This window comes from Echeneis naucrates, chromosome 9 (genome assembly GCF_900963305.1).
Source record: "Echeneis naucrates chromosome 9, fEcheNa1.1, whole genome shotgun sequence".
NCBI lineage: Eukaryota > Metazoa > Chordata > Actinopteri > Carangiformes > Echeneidae > Echeneis > Echeneis naucrates.
The window spans coordinates 8,493,547-8,509,680 of NC_042519.1; the positions used below are offsets into that span (position 1 = coordinate 8,493,547).

Sequence of the window (16,134 nt, forward strand, 5' to 3'; positions counted from 1 at the left end):
GCACAGTCTGTTGGATCATTTACATAGCATCTGTAGCCTCCGCATACAACCAATAAACAAAAGATGCTCCATTGGTGCTGTTTTTTTTTTTTTGTTGGCTAGAAAATCATATTTAATGGAAAAATATATGTAAACAATAGTGAGTTTGCCTAAGCTAGTCTCACAACCCCCCCCCCACACCCCACCATCCCTGCTGCTCTGACAAAATTGGTCCATCCCTGGCACTGCTGCTCATCTCCAAAGCCACCAAAAACTGTAACCTACCTTGTGTATTTTTTCACTAATTGAAATGCCTAATGAGGTCCCAGGGGCTCCATCCCATTACCTCTGAGTTAATTAAAGCCTAAGCAGAGTGCCAAACGGTGAATAAAGATGCAGTAAAAGTGCAAAAAGAAGAGCAGGGTTCGGCGCGCTGGGATGCGGCCAGCTTGCTTTTTTTTATCATTGTTGAGGGACACTGTATTCTGAAAAGGAGCAGATGCCTATTATTTTTTTATTTGTCTTTATTTCAGGCTTGATTTTTTTTGTTGTTACCCTGGTTCGGGCTTTTTTTTCCAATGTGGTTAGCCTAATTCTCATTTATTAAACATTCAGCTCAATCCTTGCCACCATTAACAAGGATTTTATGAAGATATTCTCTGTTTACAACTGGTGCATAACCTGCGCTTAAAAAAACAACAGGTGTGTTCGGGACTTTTATTCAATTCTCTTGTGGCTATAATGACATTATACTGCTTATTAAATCTCCAGTCAAGTCCTACAAAATGCAGTTATTGACTTGTTATGCACCACAGTCACTATTATGAGAATATTAATCAGAACCGCATTACCTTGTTAAAGAAAACTCTTATTATTAAATGACAAAAACATGCATGCATTTCTTTTAAGAAACAATTTCAAATGTTTATTTAACATGTCAAAGAAGGGACACACACTTGTGAATTGAAAAGAGGGGGTGGGGCTGCAATTATTGGCCAGTACTATGACTTAAACTTAATACTAACATTAATCAGATTTTGGCTAAAAAGAAAACATGTTTTTTGTTCCTTTTTGTTTTTATAAAGAAACTTTATGTACATTGGTTCTTTTATACAAGAGGTTCATTGGATAAATGCATCAAAAAGAAACCAGTTCTGCAGTAAACTTTACAAAAAATACATTTTGTTTCATTGAGAGATGTAGAAAAGGAGACAGTCAAATATTGACCAATAATATTTCTTCCTTTTCATCATTTAGAAAAAAAGTTGTTCTAATACCTATTTTAAAGAAAAGCAATATACAGCACAATAAATGGGAGAAAATTTGCCTTTGCGGATTCATTCAGTTGGTTTGGTTACCAGGGACAAGGGCTGCGACTGGAATAGGGCATGATGGGAGTGAAGGGCTGCCTGATGGAAGGGGGAAGCTGGGGAGAGCATGGAGGGGTGCAGAGAGGTGAAAGGGAGCGGCCGGGTGAGGATAGATGTGGTCGACTGGCTACCTGTAGTACCAATTGGGATGGAGATGGCGGGTTGGGATGAAGAGGAAGAAGAAGAGGAGGAGGAAGAGGAAGAAGAAGAGGTGGATCCAGAGGCCTTTCCAGGTAGGGAGAAGTGGTGTTGCATGCGTCCCTCCGGTTTGGTGGTGAGTGATAGTGGCTGGGCCTGCTCGGAGTGAGTGGCGGCAGGAGCAGCCGGGGAGGCCAAGGCTGCAGAGGGAGTGGCTGGTGAGTCCAACATGCTGCCATGGGACGACGCAGGGCTGTCGCACATCTTCTCCGAGGGCAGGTACTGCACACACTGCTTCTTATTTCTTATCGAAAAGTCTGGGGGAAAATAAAGGAGGTAAAGAAGCTGAATTATGGATCTCCCGCTGGCTTCAAATCTGGTTCAAGTCCCACAAAGTTGCCAGAGTAAGGAGCGAAGGAGTTATTATTATTACGACAGTGAAGAAGATGCCAGTGAGGGTCTGAAAGATGACTTGTTCAAATCAACTCAAAAACATGTTACAACACGGACTGTGAGACGGAATGTTAAAAATATCCAGATGGTGGAGAATCATAATGCAAAATAATGACACACTCCATTAAAATGGGCACTAAACTGTGGAAAGCTGTTTTTATTTTGAGCAAATTGCAGTGGTCATTTGGTTGCACAACAGCAGACATACCTGCCACTATTAGCACTGAACCTCATAAGCTGCTTGTCAAAGTGCAGAAGCAGGAAAGGAAGTTAGTATGTGTTAGTGAAGAGAATCCATGCAGGAAAAAACAGCAGATAAAAACAGAATAAACGTGCAGTGTCTCAGATTGCACCTGGTCTTTGCAAGAAAAATAAAGCTCTCGCTGTTAAGTTTCTACAGTTTTCTTTCATACTCCAAAACAAATAAAGGCTGTCGGAAAGTATAAAAGCCCTTACCTTCTGGTTTTGAGTCTGGTTTGTTCTCTCTCTTCCTCTTTTTTCTCTTTCCCTGCATAGATAAAACAATGTTATTTTTCACGTGGAAGTACATTCAGCAACTTCAGCTTATAGAACAAAAGTGTGGTTGCTAGAATTAACCCAGGTCATGTAGATTCAAAAAAGGTACTTTTCTAACCTCCTCTACCCTGTGACCGTGTAAAACATTCCTACTCACATAGTTATCTCGTGCTGACCATCCTGGATAGAGCTGGGAGTGAAGTTGCCTCTCTTTTCTGGCAAGCTCATAGTATTTGGCTTGTTCTTCTCTTGACAGGGAATGCCACTGCGGACAAAGACAGAGTATATCAAAGGACTGCTAAACACACACACACACACACACTTATAAACTCAGATGCTCATCTCTGTCAGTGCCACTTACCCGCCTTCCAAGGATCTGGTTGATGGCAGCGCTCTCTTTCAGAGTGCACTCTGCCACTACTTTGGCTCTCATCTCCTTCATATATAGCATGAAAGCATTCAGGGGCTTCTTGATATGAGGTTTCTTGTCCTCTTCTTTCTTGGGAGGAATGGGGGATTTCCTGCTAATCCAAAACATAAAAAAAGATGCTGTCAGTTAAGTCTTGATGGTGGAGTGGTACTCACAAAAAATAGCAAACACTATTGAAAACTGCAGCAACAGAAGCAGAGTTTTAATGACTAATGACTACTATTTAATGACTAGTCTAATGACTACTATGGATTGTTCTTACGCATGCATCGAGGGGCTGATGTTGTCACCGCTGGGCTCTTGCTTGATAGCAGGGGAGACGATGGCAGGATGGGGAATGCCGGTCTGGTGGAGGCTGTGCGGAGGTGGAGTCACCATGTGGGGGGAGAAACGGCTGGAAACCAAGCTGAGGAGGCAGAAGGAGGAAACATTTTAATAGCCCCGCAAAACAACAAATTTGCGTTCATCTGTTGAGAAAATGTTCAGCTAACTTGGCCCTACACTGTCCTGCTTTATCCTCGGAGTGAAGCTCACTGAGGTCATTGCTAGACTAAATTCATACACACAACGAGTTACATGCTTGCTTTTTGTTCAAATAAAGACTTCTTCAAAAGCCCCTTTCTTCAGCAATGGCTGGAGAAAACTGCAGTGTGTTGTTACCATGGTTACAGCATGGCCGTGACACCTGAAACCACTTTCCCTACCACGTTCCAGACCATGGAGAGCGCTCTGACAGCCGCACACACAGAACACCTTTTACAAAGTGGCTTTCTCAATTTCCAATTGTTAATACAAAGGAGCATTGTAGATGAAAAGGGGGCGGGGGGGGGTTAACCCTCTATCGCAGATGCCATAGACGGTGTTTAACAAGAACATTATTTTACATCCAAGTCTCTAATTTGTTACACCAACTGGCATGGGTAGCATTGCACAATATAGTTTTGTACTTGGATGAAGTGAGCCCAGAGTTATTGGCTTTACATTTTGGACCAAACCACAGTTAACTTTTACTGTGAGCTTTTGAGTGGTGCAACAATTTCAGGAAAGTCAATGATAACTGCTACTGCTTCTACAAATGTTAAAAGTCTTGCAAAAAAATGCAGCAAAGTGCTGATATTTTTCTTTTTTTCTGTTCTTTTCTTTGATCTATTGAATAAATAAATTATGCTATATAAACACGGAGGTGCCATATCTTTCCCCTGGTAATCAACCTATAGATATAACTATATCAGTAAACATCCTGCTCTGTCCCCAGTGACTACACTACTGCTCCTAGTGATGGCATGCAGTCAAGCTACACATTCTGGAAACAATGTTCCCATTAAGCCCATGTAATGCAGGATTAGTGTGGATTGGTGAAATAGTTGGGAATGCACTAAATCTGATCCATTGCATCGTATAAAAATGAGACTGAGGTGTGTCGTGATGATCTGAGTTCACCTCAGGATTGAGCGGCACATACTATTGATCACAGACCCCCTTCTGAATATTTCATCTCTTACTAACACCGGAAGGACCGCTACAAATCTTTCCCATTTTGACAGCAGGTCAGAGAGCTTAGTTTGATGGGACATGTACGTTCAGATGAGCTTTGATATGTCCTAATCGATTCTCAGCCCTTTCATCTCGGCGCCTTGTGCGCTGCTGTGTGTGTCTATGTGTGTGCGTTGTGCAATGGCACAACACTGGCCTGACCGCAGAAGTTTAGCTCTCAGAGAAAAGACAGGAGAGGAGAACTGAATGCCAATAATGTGTTCACTCTATTTAAGAAGCTGTACTTGTCCGTGATAGTCTCTGACCTCACATCCCTTTGTAGTCCTGATGCTGACGGCTGTCCGTTATCTGACAATGTTTCTCAAAAGTGGAAGTAGCTTTTTCTTTTCTTTTTTTTTTCAGCTCTGTTTCACTGTATCCCAAAATGTATGTGGTTGAGACATGTTAAGCAATCAATCATAAGAAAATGTATTCCGTTTCCTTAAAATGTTGCTGCAGTTTCACAGACTGGAATTTTAGCTGTACACCGGCCATTATTTCACACAAAGTCTAAAAAGACTGAAAAAGAAAGCACGTGAAATGTGATTACAGTCGTAGTCACAGAAGCAGCACACATTAAATGTCTCAACTAGGGAAGCTGTTGGTGTTGTTGAACATGAACTGCTCACCTGGACATGGATGCATTCATCGCTAACGCTGGATAGGGGTGACGAAATCCTCCAGGAGGGATGGAATACATGGGCTGGCCCTGCCTGGGAGACAGAGCGAGACAGAGGGAGACTGAGCGAGCGAAAGATGCAGTGTGAGGTGGATCAAACACAGCTGACAGCTAACCCACCAGCACTAATCCTCTACTCATCAACTCAAATCCCCAGCTTGTGGAACAGCACCGTTGCAATTGATTATGTGACCCGTAGCAAAACCCATAAATGTTCAGGAATTCCTCCTGGTAAACTCAAATGTTTTAATTTATCCTTGTTCTGATATGGTGCACCTGCACTTAAGACTACTGAATTCAAAAGTCAGCCATATCAATGTTTGCTCTCAACAAACATTGATACCATTTAAAAAAGGAAAAAAAGGCGTGAAAAGAAAAAGAACATTTTACTAAAGTTTTTGAAAAAAGCGACGTTTCAGTACTTTGAGAAAAAAAAACCCATCTGGCTGTGGCAAGAAAATGTACTTACTGTGGCATGAGCCATCCCAGAGGATGAGCGATTGAACCGACAGCACCAGGGGACAAGGGGTAATAGGGAGAGAGCTCTGATGGGTGAGGTGTTCGGGGAATACCTACATGAGGCACACACAGGAGAAAGAACCTTTAAAAATGCAGTACATACATGCTGAGGTTGCGTTCTTTTCCATTTGAAGCCCTTATGATAAAAATAAAACTCTTTTCCACACTCTTGATACTTGGATCTTTTGAGCATAAACTTTAATTGCGGCGATTTAAAGAGCAACTAGTTTGATGGAGGAAAAAGTTACAAAATGTCCATAGAAACTTTCTCAGTACATTCCAGACAGAAACAGCTTTGCCCGAATGTTTCTAAACACAGTGTTTCCTTTTCATACCTCATGACCCTGTCGAGCTCATTAGCATAAGTTTGTTTGTGCTCATCAGAGCGCCTGGCTCCTGGTTTCTGTGCATGTGTTATTGCTTTGGTCTATCTGGGTTCGCAGAGACTGATGTGAAGTTGAGCTGACAGTTTTTACGTGGATCTGCGGACTTCACCTGTCTTTGGGTCCAGGATCTCGGGAGAGAGGTGCGATGGCGGCGTGCCCGGGGAGAAGTGTTCATTGCTGTAGGTGATGAGCGGCGTCAGTGGGTGGACATGGTGGGCATGCTGCACCACTGGGACTTTATTGGACTGTTGACAAAGAATAAAGGAAGCAGGAATTTATTAGGAGGAAGTGAGTGACACAATCAAATCAGCAAAGTGAACACGCATCATGCATCAAAACTACTATGAAACAAGCATATTCCTTTTCCCTGTTCTGTAGGTTGCACATGACTTCTATGGGTCATTGTTCCAAACAAATGCATGGAGTAAATAGGCCATCACATGTGAGTGCCCTCCATGGTAAACATAACAGTCTGTGCTTGTGACCGGCCCTGTGGTGCAATCTGGACCAGAACCAAGGAACACTAAAAAGCCTTACAGACACATGCCAAGACCATTACAGTCATTTAGCTAAGGAGAGAACTGTTTGTTCAGTCCAATAAGAAAAACAACGGTGCCACAGAGTCCAAAAGTCACACCAGCAAGCCACAAACAAACACAATCAGGCTAAGGTAAACTAAATACCCATAAACAAGTGGAGACATCATCTCGCTCTCTGTCTGACAGCAGGCACTTGATGGGACACACATGGGTGCATTACACCGTCACGTTATACAACCCAAATGTTAGAAAAACACTTCAAATTCTGTATAACTTAAGATAAGCAATGAGGAACACAGAGTGCAGAGATGAGGGCTAACCTTTATACAAAGGCTGATTTCTTTTTCCTTTTCTTTTTCGCCGTTTGAACATTACTTTTGAGAAAGTGCACATATTTCGCTGACCAGCATCAGCACTACAGCAAGGATGATGAAGACAATAATAATAACCAGCGTCTCTACTTTCATTAGGCAGCGCTCAGTCTCGCAGTCATTTCCTCTGCCTGCCTGGCTGAATAGAGCACTTGTTGGCTCAACTTGTCACATGGGAGGGTCAAGGGGTGGGTGTGTTGGGTGGTGGGGGGAGAAAGGAGTCTTGTTCCTCCAGGCTAACCTTTCTTCAATATCCCTCCCCACCCCCCTTCTCGACCTCTCGTCTCTCTCCAACGTGGTCTGCTTGGGAACAAGGTTTGCATTGAGACTTCTGTAAACCCTCCTGCCTCACACTCCTTAGAATTGTTCCACATCGTAGCTTTTTTTTTTTTTTTCTTCTTACGCCACTTTTTTCTTTTCTTTTTTTTAAGGGTTTTTTTGAGGGTCCAACCTTTTCTTCCCTTTAAATCTTTAGCAAATTGGTTTCTCCGATGTCTAAAACAGGCTTTGATTCAGGTAATGCCAGATGGAGAGGGGAAAATATTTACTGGTGTTAAACATGGCTATATTAAGATCACTTTGCTCAGGACTTTTTTGGGGGGTTTCTCCAGACTAAGAGCATATAAGGTCAGTGCATATGTTGATGCAGGGAGAGAGAACACAACAGACAAAAGGCTTTGATAAAGCTTTGTTGTAGAAACAGTGTTGCCTCGGTAAGTTGAAATCCCAGGTCCCGCATGTCATGTATATTTGAGTTGTGCTTTGTTTTTCTACTTCATGTACAATATGCCTGCATTTTCCCTATACTGTGCGGGCTGTTTGAGACCTCTAGACCTGGGTGCCAACACATTTTGGGAAGCAGTTCAGTGAGAATTTGAAATGATTCCTATTCATTATTCATGTTGCGTGTACTAAACATGTTTCCAAGTTTGAAGACACCAGTTTCAACTCCAGGCCGTCTTTCAGTTCCACAGGAACTGGAAAAAAAATGGGAGTACACAGGTTCCACATATGTAAATCTACTCTGACCTCTATCATACCTGCCAGAGCTTCTCCGTTAGGAATAAAGGCTGTTACTTCATCGAGCTAAGAGCTGCCTTAAACTCACATTTTGAAAATTTTGAATTTTGAAAATCATTTTCTAATGAGTTAGGTTCTCCAGAGCTCTCAGAACATAAAATTGTGAAATTGAAAAACTAAGACTAATGTCCCAATCGTGACTCAGCATTGGCTCAACATTAATGTATCAATGTCTTCTTTCACTGGCTTAAGTATAGAGGTAATATTCTTCCAGCCCATGACAGCTTCATACGTCTGGTTCATGATCCACATGCAAAGTGTAATAAGGAAACCACAAGGAACATGAGCCGTGTTTTAAATATAAACAACACCTACGTGATAGGATGGATAAAGAGCAACCTGGAACCAGATGGTATCTACATCCACAGACAGAAAGCATGCTCTTTACATAGACGTGCTTACAAACAGGTCTGCCGCCGTATATATCTATCTCATCTAGTAAATGAAAACACCCTAGAATGGTTGTTCGAGTGACTGGACGTAGTAACAGGAAGGTTTTTTAAAGGAGCAAAAAAAAAAAAAAAAAACAGCAAAAAGTTGCTGAGCTGATGTAGAGAAAAGATGTCTGTCTCTTAAGAGGGTTTGAAGCTTAAAAAGGCCGAGGTGGCAGTACCTCGGCTGGCTGTCCAACTTGGAATGGTGCTAAGAAAAGCACAGTCCTTGGTCAATGTGGGTGGAGGGGTGGATTTCATTCAAGCAAACATGTTTTTGGATCCTGCACATCTGAATTGAATTACTAGGCAAATAGCCGATGGGGAAGAGAGCTTAGAACAAACTGAATAACCCCGCAGCTTTGTGTGTCTTTATGCTCAGCGATTCTGGGTGGGAGGCTCAGAGGCCTTTCAAAACTCCAGGAAAGACAGGGTGAAAAGAATGCCTGGCATGCTGAGAAATCCAAGCCTTGTTTGTCAACGCCAACAGGAAGCGGACGTGAGAGGGGACTGACCGTGTCGTATGTCCTTAAAATCAACCATTCCAAAACTATCCCATTCATCACAGGCAACGTGCGCTTTACGTCTGGTCATCGTCTCTGAAAAGGTCAATGGCAGTAATATTCTAGGTTATAATAATACAGGCCAGAGCGGCGTCATATTACCGGAGGGAATATCCCCAGTGGTCAATAAATAAATTGAGAGGGCTAGCAAAATCAGCACAGCATACATAGACACAAAGATGAACAAATCTCAATGGGATTCACTGTGCTAATAAATATTTTTAAACAGTATGTTCTAGTAAATCTGACGCTAATAAACATTGTCTTGCCTAACTTCTCCCATTCCACGATCCTAGGCAGGAATCAAACTCACTGGTTCCTTATTCCATTACTGATGAGGATTTTGTCTCTGCAGTGGCCCAGCAGGGCTGCAGACCTCAGATCAGTATTCAGTTCAGTCCTCCCAAAGCCTTTGATTTCATGATGGATCCCGGTTGTTCACTGCCTAATGTAAAACGAGAAAAACTCACCGGACTCCCAAAGGTCTGTTGAGTGAATGTGGGCCAAAAGCAAGCATATATGTGTTGCTTGGAGAAGGCAAAAAAAGGAAAACCTACATCTCTTTTGGTTGATAACTTGGCTTAAACTGTTGTGTGGCTGTGAGAGTTGACGAGTGTCACAGACACATGCACAAGCCATTTGTGGAATGCTGCTCTGGACCTCGCCACTTCAATTCATTTAACAATTGAGTGACTAAGTGACTTATGGCACACTGACAGGGCCAGGTCTCCTGTTGCCTTTATTACTCTGAATACTAATACAATATTGAAACAAAGAGAGGGATTCTTGTGCCCTGTCAAGTGAACACTAGCCCACATTTGAGCATTGGATGCACCGTGATCTGATAAGTAATGGAGGGACAGACGCGCCGGTCAGTTCTGCCTCATTAGAGTGTCACAGCTCCTTTTAATCCAGCGTAACAGTACTTGTCAGTGTGGTTGGTAGTGACACAGAGAATAGGCCTTATGGACAAATTACTGCAAATGATTGTATGCCGTAAGTGAGGGGAGTACACGGCCATGACATCTTCATCAGTGTGACTGTTAATAACTGTGAATAAGTTAGCTGTGAAAAACGATGAGGATGAAATGCAAATGATTCAGACAAACGCATCTCTTCTTCTCTCCTCTCCTCTCCTCTCCTCCCTCGTCCAGCCACTTCTGATGGGCTGACAAGTTCCTCATACGGCATCACCAAGCCCTGCAGCACCTTTGATGTATTATTCATAAGAAGGCAGCCCTCTGAACACAGGAGCTGATATGGGGGTTTTTGGGTGTAGCACCAATGCATGTGTGTTTGTGCGCATGATGGGGTGTGGTATGTTCATAGAAAAGCTTGTTCCCCTCTTCCCAGTCCTCCTCCCAACACCAACGCCAACACCAGCACCACCGTTACTACCAAAAGCAATACCAAGTGAATGCTAAACAAACCTGTCTGGTAAATAATTGAGGATCTCAGCCCAGAGCAGGCGCCGATTAGCATACAGGCCTTATGGACCCAATCCACCCAGTGACAAGCCTGATCTTTTCCTTTTTATGTCTGACGAATGTTCTGATTTCTATTTTATTCCATCGTCTCTTGTCCCATCATGGCTGCAGGATGCAGGAGTACAGGTCTGCTCCAGGAGTCCCTGCTGGTGTCTCCTCACCGCCTCTCCTTGGGTCTCTCTCTCTGGCTTCTCTTGGCCCTGGGCAGTAATCCCCGGCCCCCCATGTGAGCCCTTCCGCTCCCCTTGCTCTCATTAGTGCAGTGTTTGGGCCTGGGGAGCCAGCCTGCTGCTCCCCTCCCACTCTCCCTCCCTCTCCCTCTCCCCCTCTCTCTCTCTCTCTCTCTCTCTCTCTCTCTCTCTCCCGCTCCTCGGCTGGAGTAATGAGCCCATAATCAGCCTGGCTCCCTGTCAGCAGCAGCACACCAGAGGGGCATGTGGGCTCCTGGCCCAGAGTGGGGGGTAAGAGCAGAGCAGGGTGTTTCACTGTCTTTCCTCTGCGCCCAGAATACCCAGTTTCCCATCACACATCAAATGACCCTCTGCTAACAGGTCAACAGATCAAGCACGCCGACTTCCTCTTTTAGCTCACATCATGGAAGCAGTTACACTTTCAGGGAACTTCCCCACCATTTTACATTGTTTTCATATAAAACTGTTACACATGTTTGAAGAAAATAATGTTATCCCATATGCTGCAGTCATGGCCTTATCTTGTGCAAATGTGCAAATCAAAAAATGCTTTCATGTGTAATGTGAAAGAGTAAATGTCCCAGACCTCAGAAAATCTCTATTTACAAATACAAAATTGAAGGTGCTTAATATTCAGACGTGGGTAACATTGCTGCTAGAACACTATTCTATTGTTCACATTGTTAGCTGTCTATCATGTGTCTGTCTATATCAACTTTGCTAGTTTAATGACATTCAAAAAGATGAAGGCCAAACAAAAATAATAATAATAAAAAATAAGGAGAAGTGTTGACACTGAGCTACATTAAAAAGGAGCGGCAACCACTGAAGGACCAAAGAGAAACAATCCAACTTCAGGTCAGTGTGCTTTCATTTCCTTTAAATGCAGTTCCTATTGTTGTGATGTTTTCTCCTCATTCAATCCAGAATGCGAATTCACGTGTCATAATGCTACTCATGAATTCAGACAACCTTGCAACTACATAACAACACATAGTAGCTGCTGTGTCTAAGAAGAAGAACAATCAGCAGGGTCACTGGAAGGTCAGTATGTATTCCAATAAAATGTCTTTAATTGGTTTCCATTGAGACCTAAGCCAGTCCTATTCCCATGAGCAAACTCTATCCCCTTCACAACAATTTCCCATTGACTCTGCTCAATGAGGACTTTGTCATGTGCATCTCTGCAGATCCAGAGAATCCACCACAAACTCAGTGAACACGTCTAGCAGAGGATATGTAAGGTCAATGGGCTGTGCCACAACGTCTCTTATTATTAAAGGGTACTGATCGCAGCTTGCTCTGCTTTACCCCACTTCCCCAACCAGCCAGCCTGATACAATCGAGTGAGGGAGATGTTAGATAGATGCTCTGAGCCTCGTGTTATCTAATGTTTTCAATTCCCAAACACACATCCCTCAGCGAAACCACTAACCAAACAGGTCTGCTGAGGTCCCGCATTGTCCGGGCAGACTGACACACAGCGTGGTGACTACTTCACACCTATGTGGGAAAGTTCATGTATGACAGGGAGGGTTCAAACTTAGAGATTTATGGGGGAGATTGAGTTATTGTGTCAAAGACAGACAAGACTGTTCAGCAGTTGGCCTGCGGGTGCTGGGAGGGATGGTTAGCCGTGCATGGGAACATGCACACTATAACTTCATTATTGTCAATAACCCCATTATGGTGATAGTTTGATTAAAGCATTTATAGAGTTTGCAGTAAACAGATTCCCCCAATAAGTTGACATGATTTGTTTGATTATTGAGTTAATGTTCTGTAGGATTTAGCTGAAGGAAACATCTTGTTAGTGCCACAAAATAAGGGAGGCAAACTGAGAGATGGTGCTGGTGCTCTGATTCATAAATTTACTGACCACCATGTTGGAGTTATCTGGCGTGTGAAGTTTTACTGTGGCAATAATTTTTTCCCCTCGTCCTCCTCCAACTAGCCCTGCAGATCTTCTATTAAACACATTTTTTTTAGTTTACTCTGCAACCTTAAAATTCAGACTGAAGACTGCACATCTAGCAACAAACTGAAATGAAACTGAACTGATGTTTTTTTTGTTGGTTTGTTTGTTTGTTTTTTACTATTGTCGAGTTCAATTTTGAGTGTCAGTGTCTGCTTACTAAATGCCCTGGTGTTGGGGAGCGGGAGTCTTTTAGTGCAGCCGATCCGGGAACATCCAAAAGAGGCCATTTCATCTGCAAGTACTGTGGAGGAGAGAAAAAGAGCAGAATTAAACAACAAAACCAGACACAGTGCAGGGAAAAACATGCACAGCCATAAAATGTGTGTGTGTGTGTGTGGGGGGGGGGGTGCTTTCAGCAGTGGGCAGGATATTGAGACCAAATGTGCAGAAATGGCTCCTCTTTAATATTTACAATTACTCCACCACAGGGGAGTACATCTTTTCCTCAAGCGTGTAAAACTGGTATGAATGGTGTCAAACCCACAGAGATCTCCAGTAGACACCTGTACGAGAGCCACATTGCTGCTGAAGTCAGACAGTGATTTCTGGCACAGCGGAGAACAGGGAGAGCGATGTGAACACAGCGGACTGGTGGAGGACTGTGAAATTGCCGTTTGTCAGGGAAAAACAAGAGTCCAGCTGTGGGCGCCCATCGCTGAGCGGGTGGGAAGAGACAGCTGGAAGGAAGCCGAAAGCAGCGAAAGGCCGAGCTGCGGACTCAAAGGTAACTCCTGTCCGTCCATCTAAATCACTTTGGCCTTTTGACCCCGAATGAAGACCCTTCCCTTCTCAGCATAGCGTTTTCCCTGCTTGTATCAGAGACAGAGACATCTCTCTGTCTTTTCTTCCCAACTTGTCACAAACCTTCCACCACAGTTTGTCTTATTATTACCGCTCTACGTCCCTTCGCGCCATGTGCCATGGCGTAAGAGCTGTGTACTTGAGGAGAGGTTGTTGTGATGAACTGCTTGATACAACATGCTGGGCTTTTTTTTTTTTTTGGTTTTGTTTTGTTTTGTTTTTTGTCCTCTAGCAATGAAGATAGCATGAAGCCAGAGGTCCAAAGGCACAGCTCAACCATCTGGTTTGTGAATCAGTTTAAATACCGGATACAGCAGCTTGTCATGCATGTGGATTTTCTCCCTGGTACAATTTCAAATAATTAAAAAGGTTTTATATTATATATTTGGCTTTGCTCATCCAAGCACATGGATTCAGGCACAGAGAGACACATACCTCTTTATTTGAGTTTCCTTTTGGGGATGGAAATGTGTCATAAATTGTAAATTCAGTGTTTAAGAGGCAGTTACACAAACTCAGCACACACCCACAGTTACCATTCTGCACTGAATACTGTTGTTGTCATTTACATAGCATTAGGTTTATAAATACTAATTCACAAACAACTTGACAGTCACCCAAAGCAAACATCTGATGAATGGAAATGGCAAGACATTGTGTCTGAGATTTTTATAAAAAAGAAAAAGAGAAAAAAGGAAAAAAAGGAGGGCTGACAAAATTTATCAATGAATTTATGCAAAGCTTTGTCTACTTTTCAAAAGTTGGTGTAGGATAATAAATGATGACAAATAAGTCAACTGGAGGAGGCACACATTCAGGTTTGGATTTTTTAAACTTCATTCATCACTCTGGGTTTGTAAGGAGGAAGGAAGCTTGGATGGCTGTGGGTTAAAAATGGAAAAGACATTATAGCAGGAGGGGGAAAAGGGAGAGGAGGGGAAAAAAAACATTTTCAGGAATGAGTTTGTCGGAGCAGGCAGAGAGTATTGTTTCCTGACAGCTGGGGTCCAACAGAGCACCGAGGCAGGGGGAAGGGGACCATTTTTCCCTTCGAATAGGGGGGAAATTCTTAGAGTTGACATCAGCCCTCTTCATTTTCACTATACTGCTCAAGGCTGAATCGTAGGTTCCAACTAATGGGCCCAAGTCCATACAACTGTCAGGAGGCAGTTGCTTTTAGAGGCTGCTAGCTCCCTATTGAAACTTTACTCTGCTGTGTGCATGGTGCCTAATGAATGCTACTCTCCGGAGAGAAAATCCAAAACAATGCAGTTTTCTCTGTCTAATCTATGTCAATCATGAGTCCTTCCACAAATGAAACAAGCCCTATTGTGAGCATTTGGTCTAGCCCGGCCATGCCCACCCCGGCTCTCCCACCCAATCCATCCCTGATTTGACAGCTTCTGCCAAGACTGAGGAACATGCCCCTAGGCACTTTTTTTTTTTTTTTTTTTTTGAGCACCTACTTTTCTTCTAATTGCCAGTGTGCCCTATGGAGCAACTGTTCACACACTCCCTGAAACATCCAGCCAGGTAATGCCAGCTGCACACTGTCACATTAGCTGCAGTGCAGACCAGAGCAGCACACCACTCACTAACACATGATGAGAGAGGGAGAGAGGGAGGCTGTTTTGGTCTACGAGCTGTTTCAGGAAACAAAAGGCAAGGATTGCGGGTCATGCTGCTCAACAGAAACTTTCTCAGTGTTACGTTGAAAAAAAGAAAAAACAGGGGAAGTGCAAGAGAAAAAGTAAGGACAGGGCCAGTATGATTCAAACAATTACAACATGGCTTGAGTAATTTAAAATGTTAATAAAAGACTGAATAAGATTAACTTCAAGATATTTAATTGCGCTTGTGCACGCCCTTATTTTATTAGAAACAAACACAGACATATGGTCAGACCCCGCAGGAAAGCCTGCTCCAGCATGGGGGCTGGAAGACTTGGTAAATATACTCGGACAGAGTACTGAAAGAAATGTGTAGCTAAAGTGAAGTTTAGCTGATCCATTTTTGTAGCTCTCTAATTGTCTTCCAGCCTTCCCAGTCGCCTCCAACACTCAGAATAGACATCAGTAGAATGTGCTACTTTTACAGGACCCATATGCGACAAAGGTGGCAATGATGCCACTGAAATTTTCCAAAAAGCTGCACTGGAGCCCTTTGGTTTTTTGAACAGAGAGAATACAGCATATGCTCTGGGGCATGTGGCCTGCCAGAGCTGGGTTCTAATTGTTACATAGCTCTCACTGAGCAGAGGAAAACACAGCCAAGATTCTTTGTCATCTCTGAAGTGTGTGGTGCCATACTGCAGGCCAACATCAGAGCATGGAGAAGAGACAGATGTCTGGACATTTGCTGTCAAACTAAGTCAGACCCACTGCCAAAAGGACAGAAAAAAATCCCAAACTTTGCTCACAACTATCTGTCGAGTTCAGAACTGCGCTGAGAAGTCAAAATGGCTGTCAAAACAGCATAAATATTGAATTATATTTATAAAACTCTAAAATGTCCTGTGACAGTGTACTAAAATAATCAGGGACAAGACAAAGTTTGACTCTAGGAGAAAAAAGAACACGTGCTCAAAAACAGATTGTGTCTGGACGTTTGAGCTGAATTGGATTAACTCAATCAATCACCAGCAAACAATCAGACAAACCTCAAAGAAAGAAGTGAATATGTATAAAGAG

General features: G+C 43.1%; 1 protein-coding gene across 2 annotated transcripts in view; it reads right to left on the bottom strand.

Annotated features, from left to right (window-relative positions):
• Positions 1-207: 207 nt before the first annotated feature.
• Positions 208-16,134, bottom strand: part of tcf7l1b (transcription factor 7 like 1b) — a 31,539-nt gene continuing 15,612 nt past the window's right edge. Inside the window, exons 4-12 of one of the 2 annotated variants that reach the window (XM_029509839.1) lie at positions 12,801-12,884; positions 6,113-6,248; positions 5,568-5,670; positions 5,049-5,132; positions 3,149-3,292; positions 2,818-2,980; positions 2,614-2,721; positions 2,397-2,448; positions 208-1,804 (exon numbers count right to left, since the gene is read on the bottom strand). In XM_029509839.1, the coding sequence (XP_029365699.1) occupies positions 1,317-1,804; positions 2,397-2,448; positions 2,614-2,721; positions 2,818-2,980; positions 3,149-3,292; positions 5,049-5,132; positions 5,568-5,670; positions 6,113-6,248; positions 12,801-12,884 (1,362 nt within the window). In that variant the 3' untranslated portion in view covers positions 208-1,316. The remainder of the gene's footprint in view (positions 1,805-2,396; positions 2,449-2,613; positions 2,722-2,817; positions 2,981-3,148; positions 3,293-5,048; positions 5,133-5,567; positions 5,671-6,112; positions 6,249-12,800; positions 12,885-16,134) is intronic. The other variant, XM_029509840.1, reaches the window with a different exon arrangement.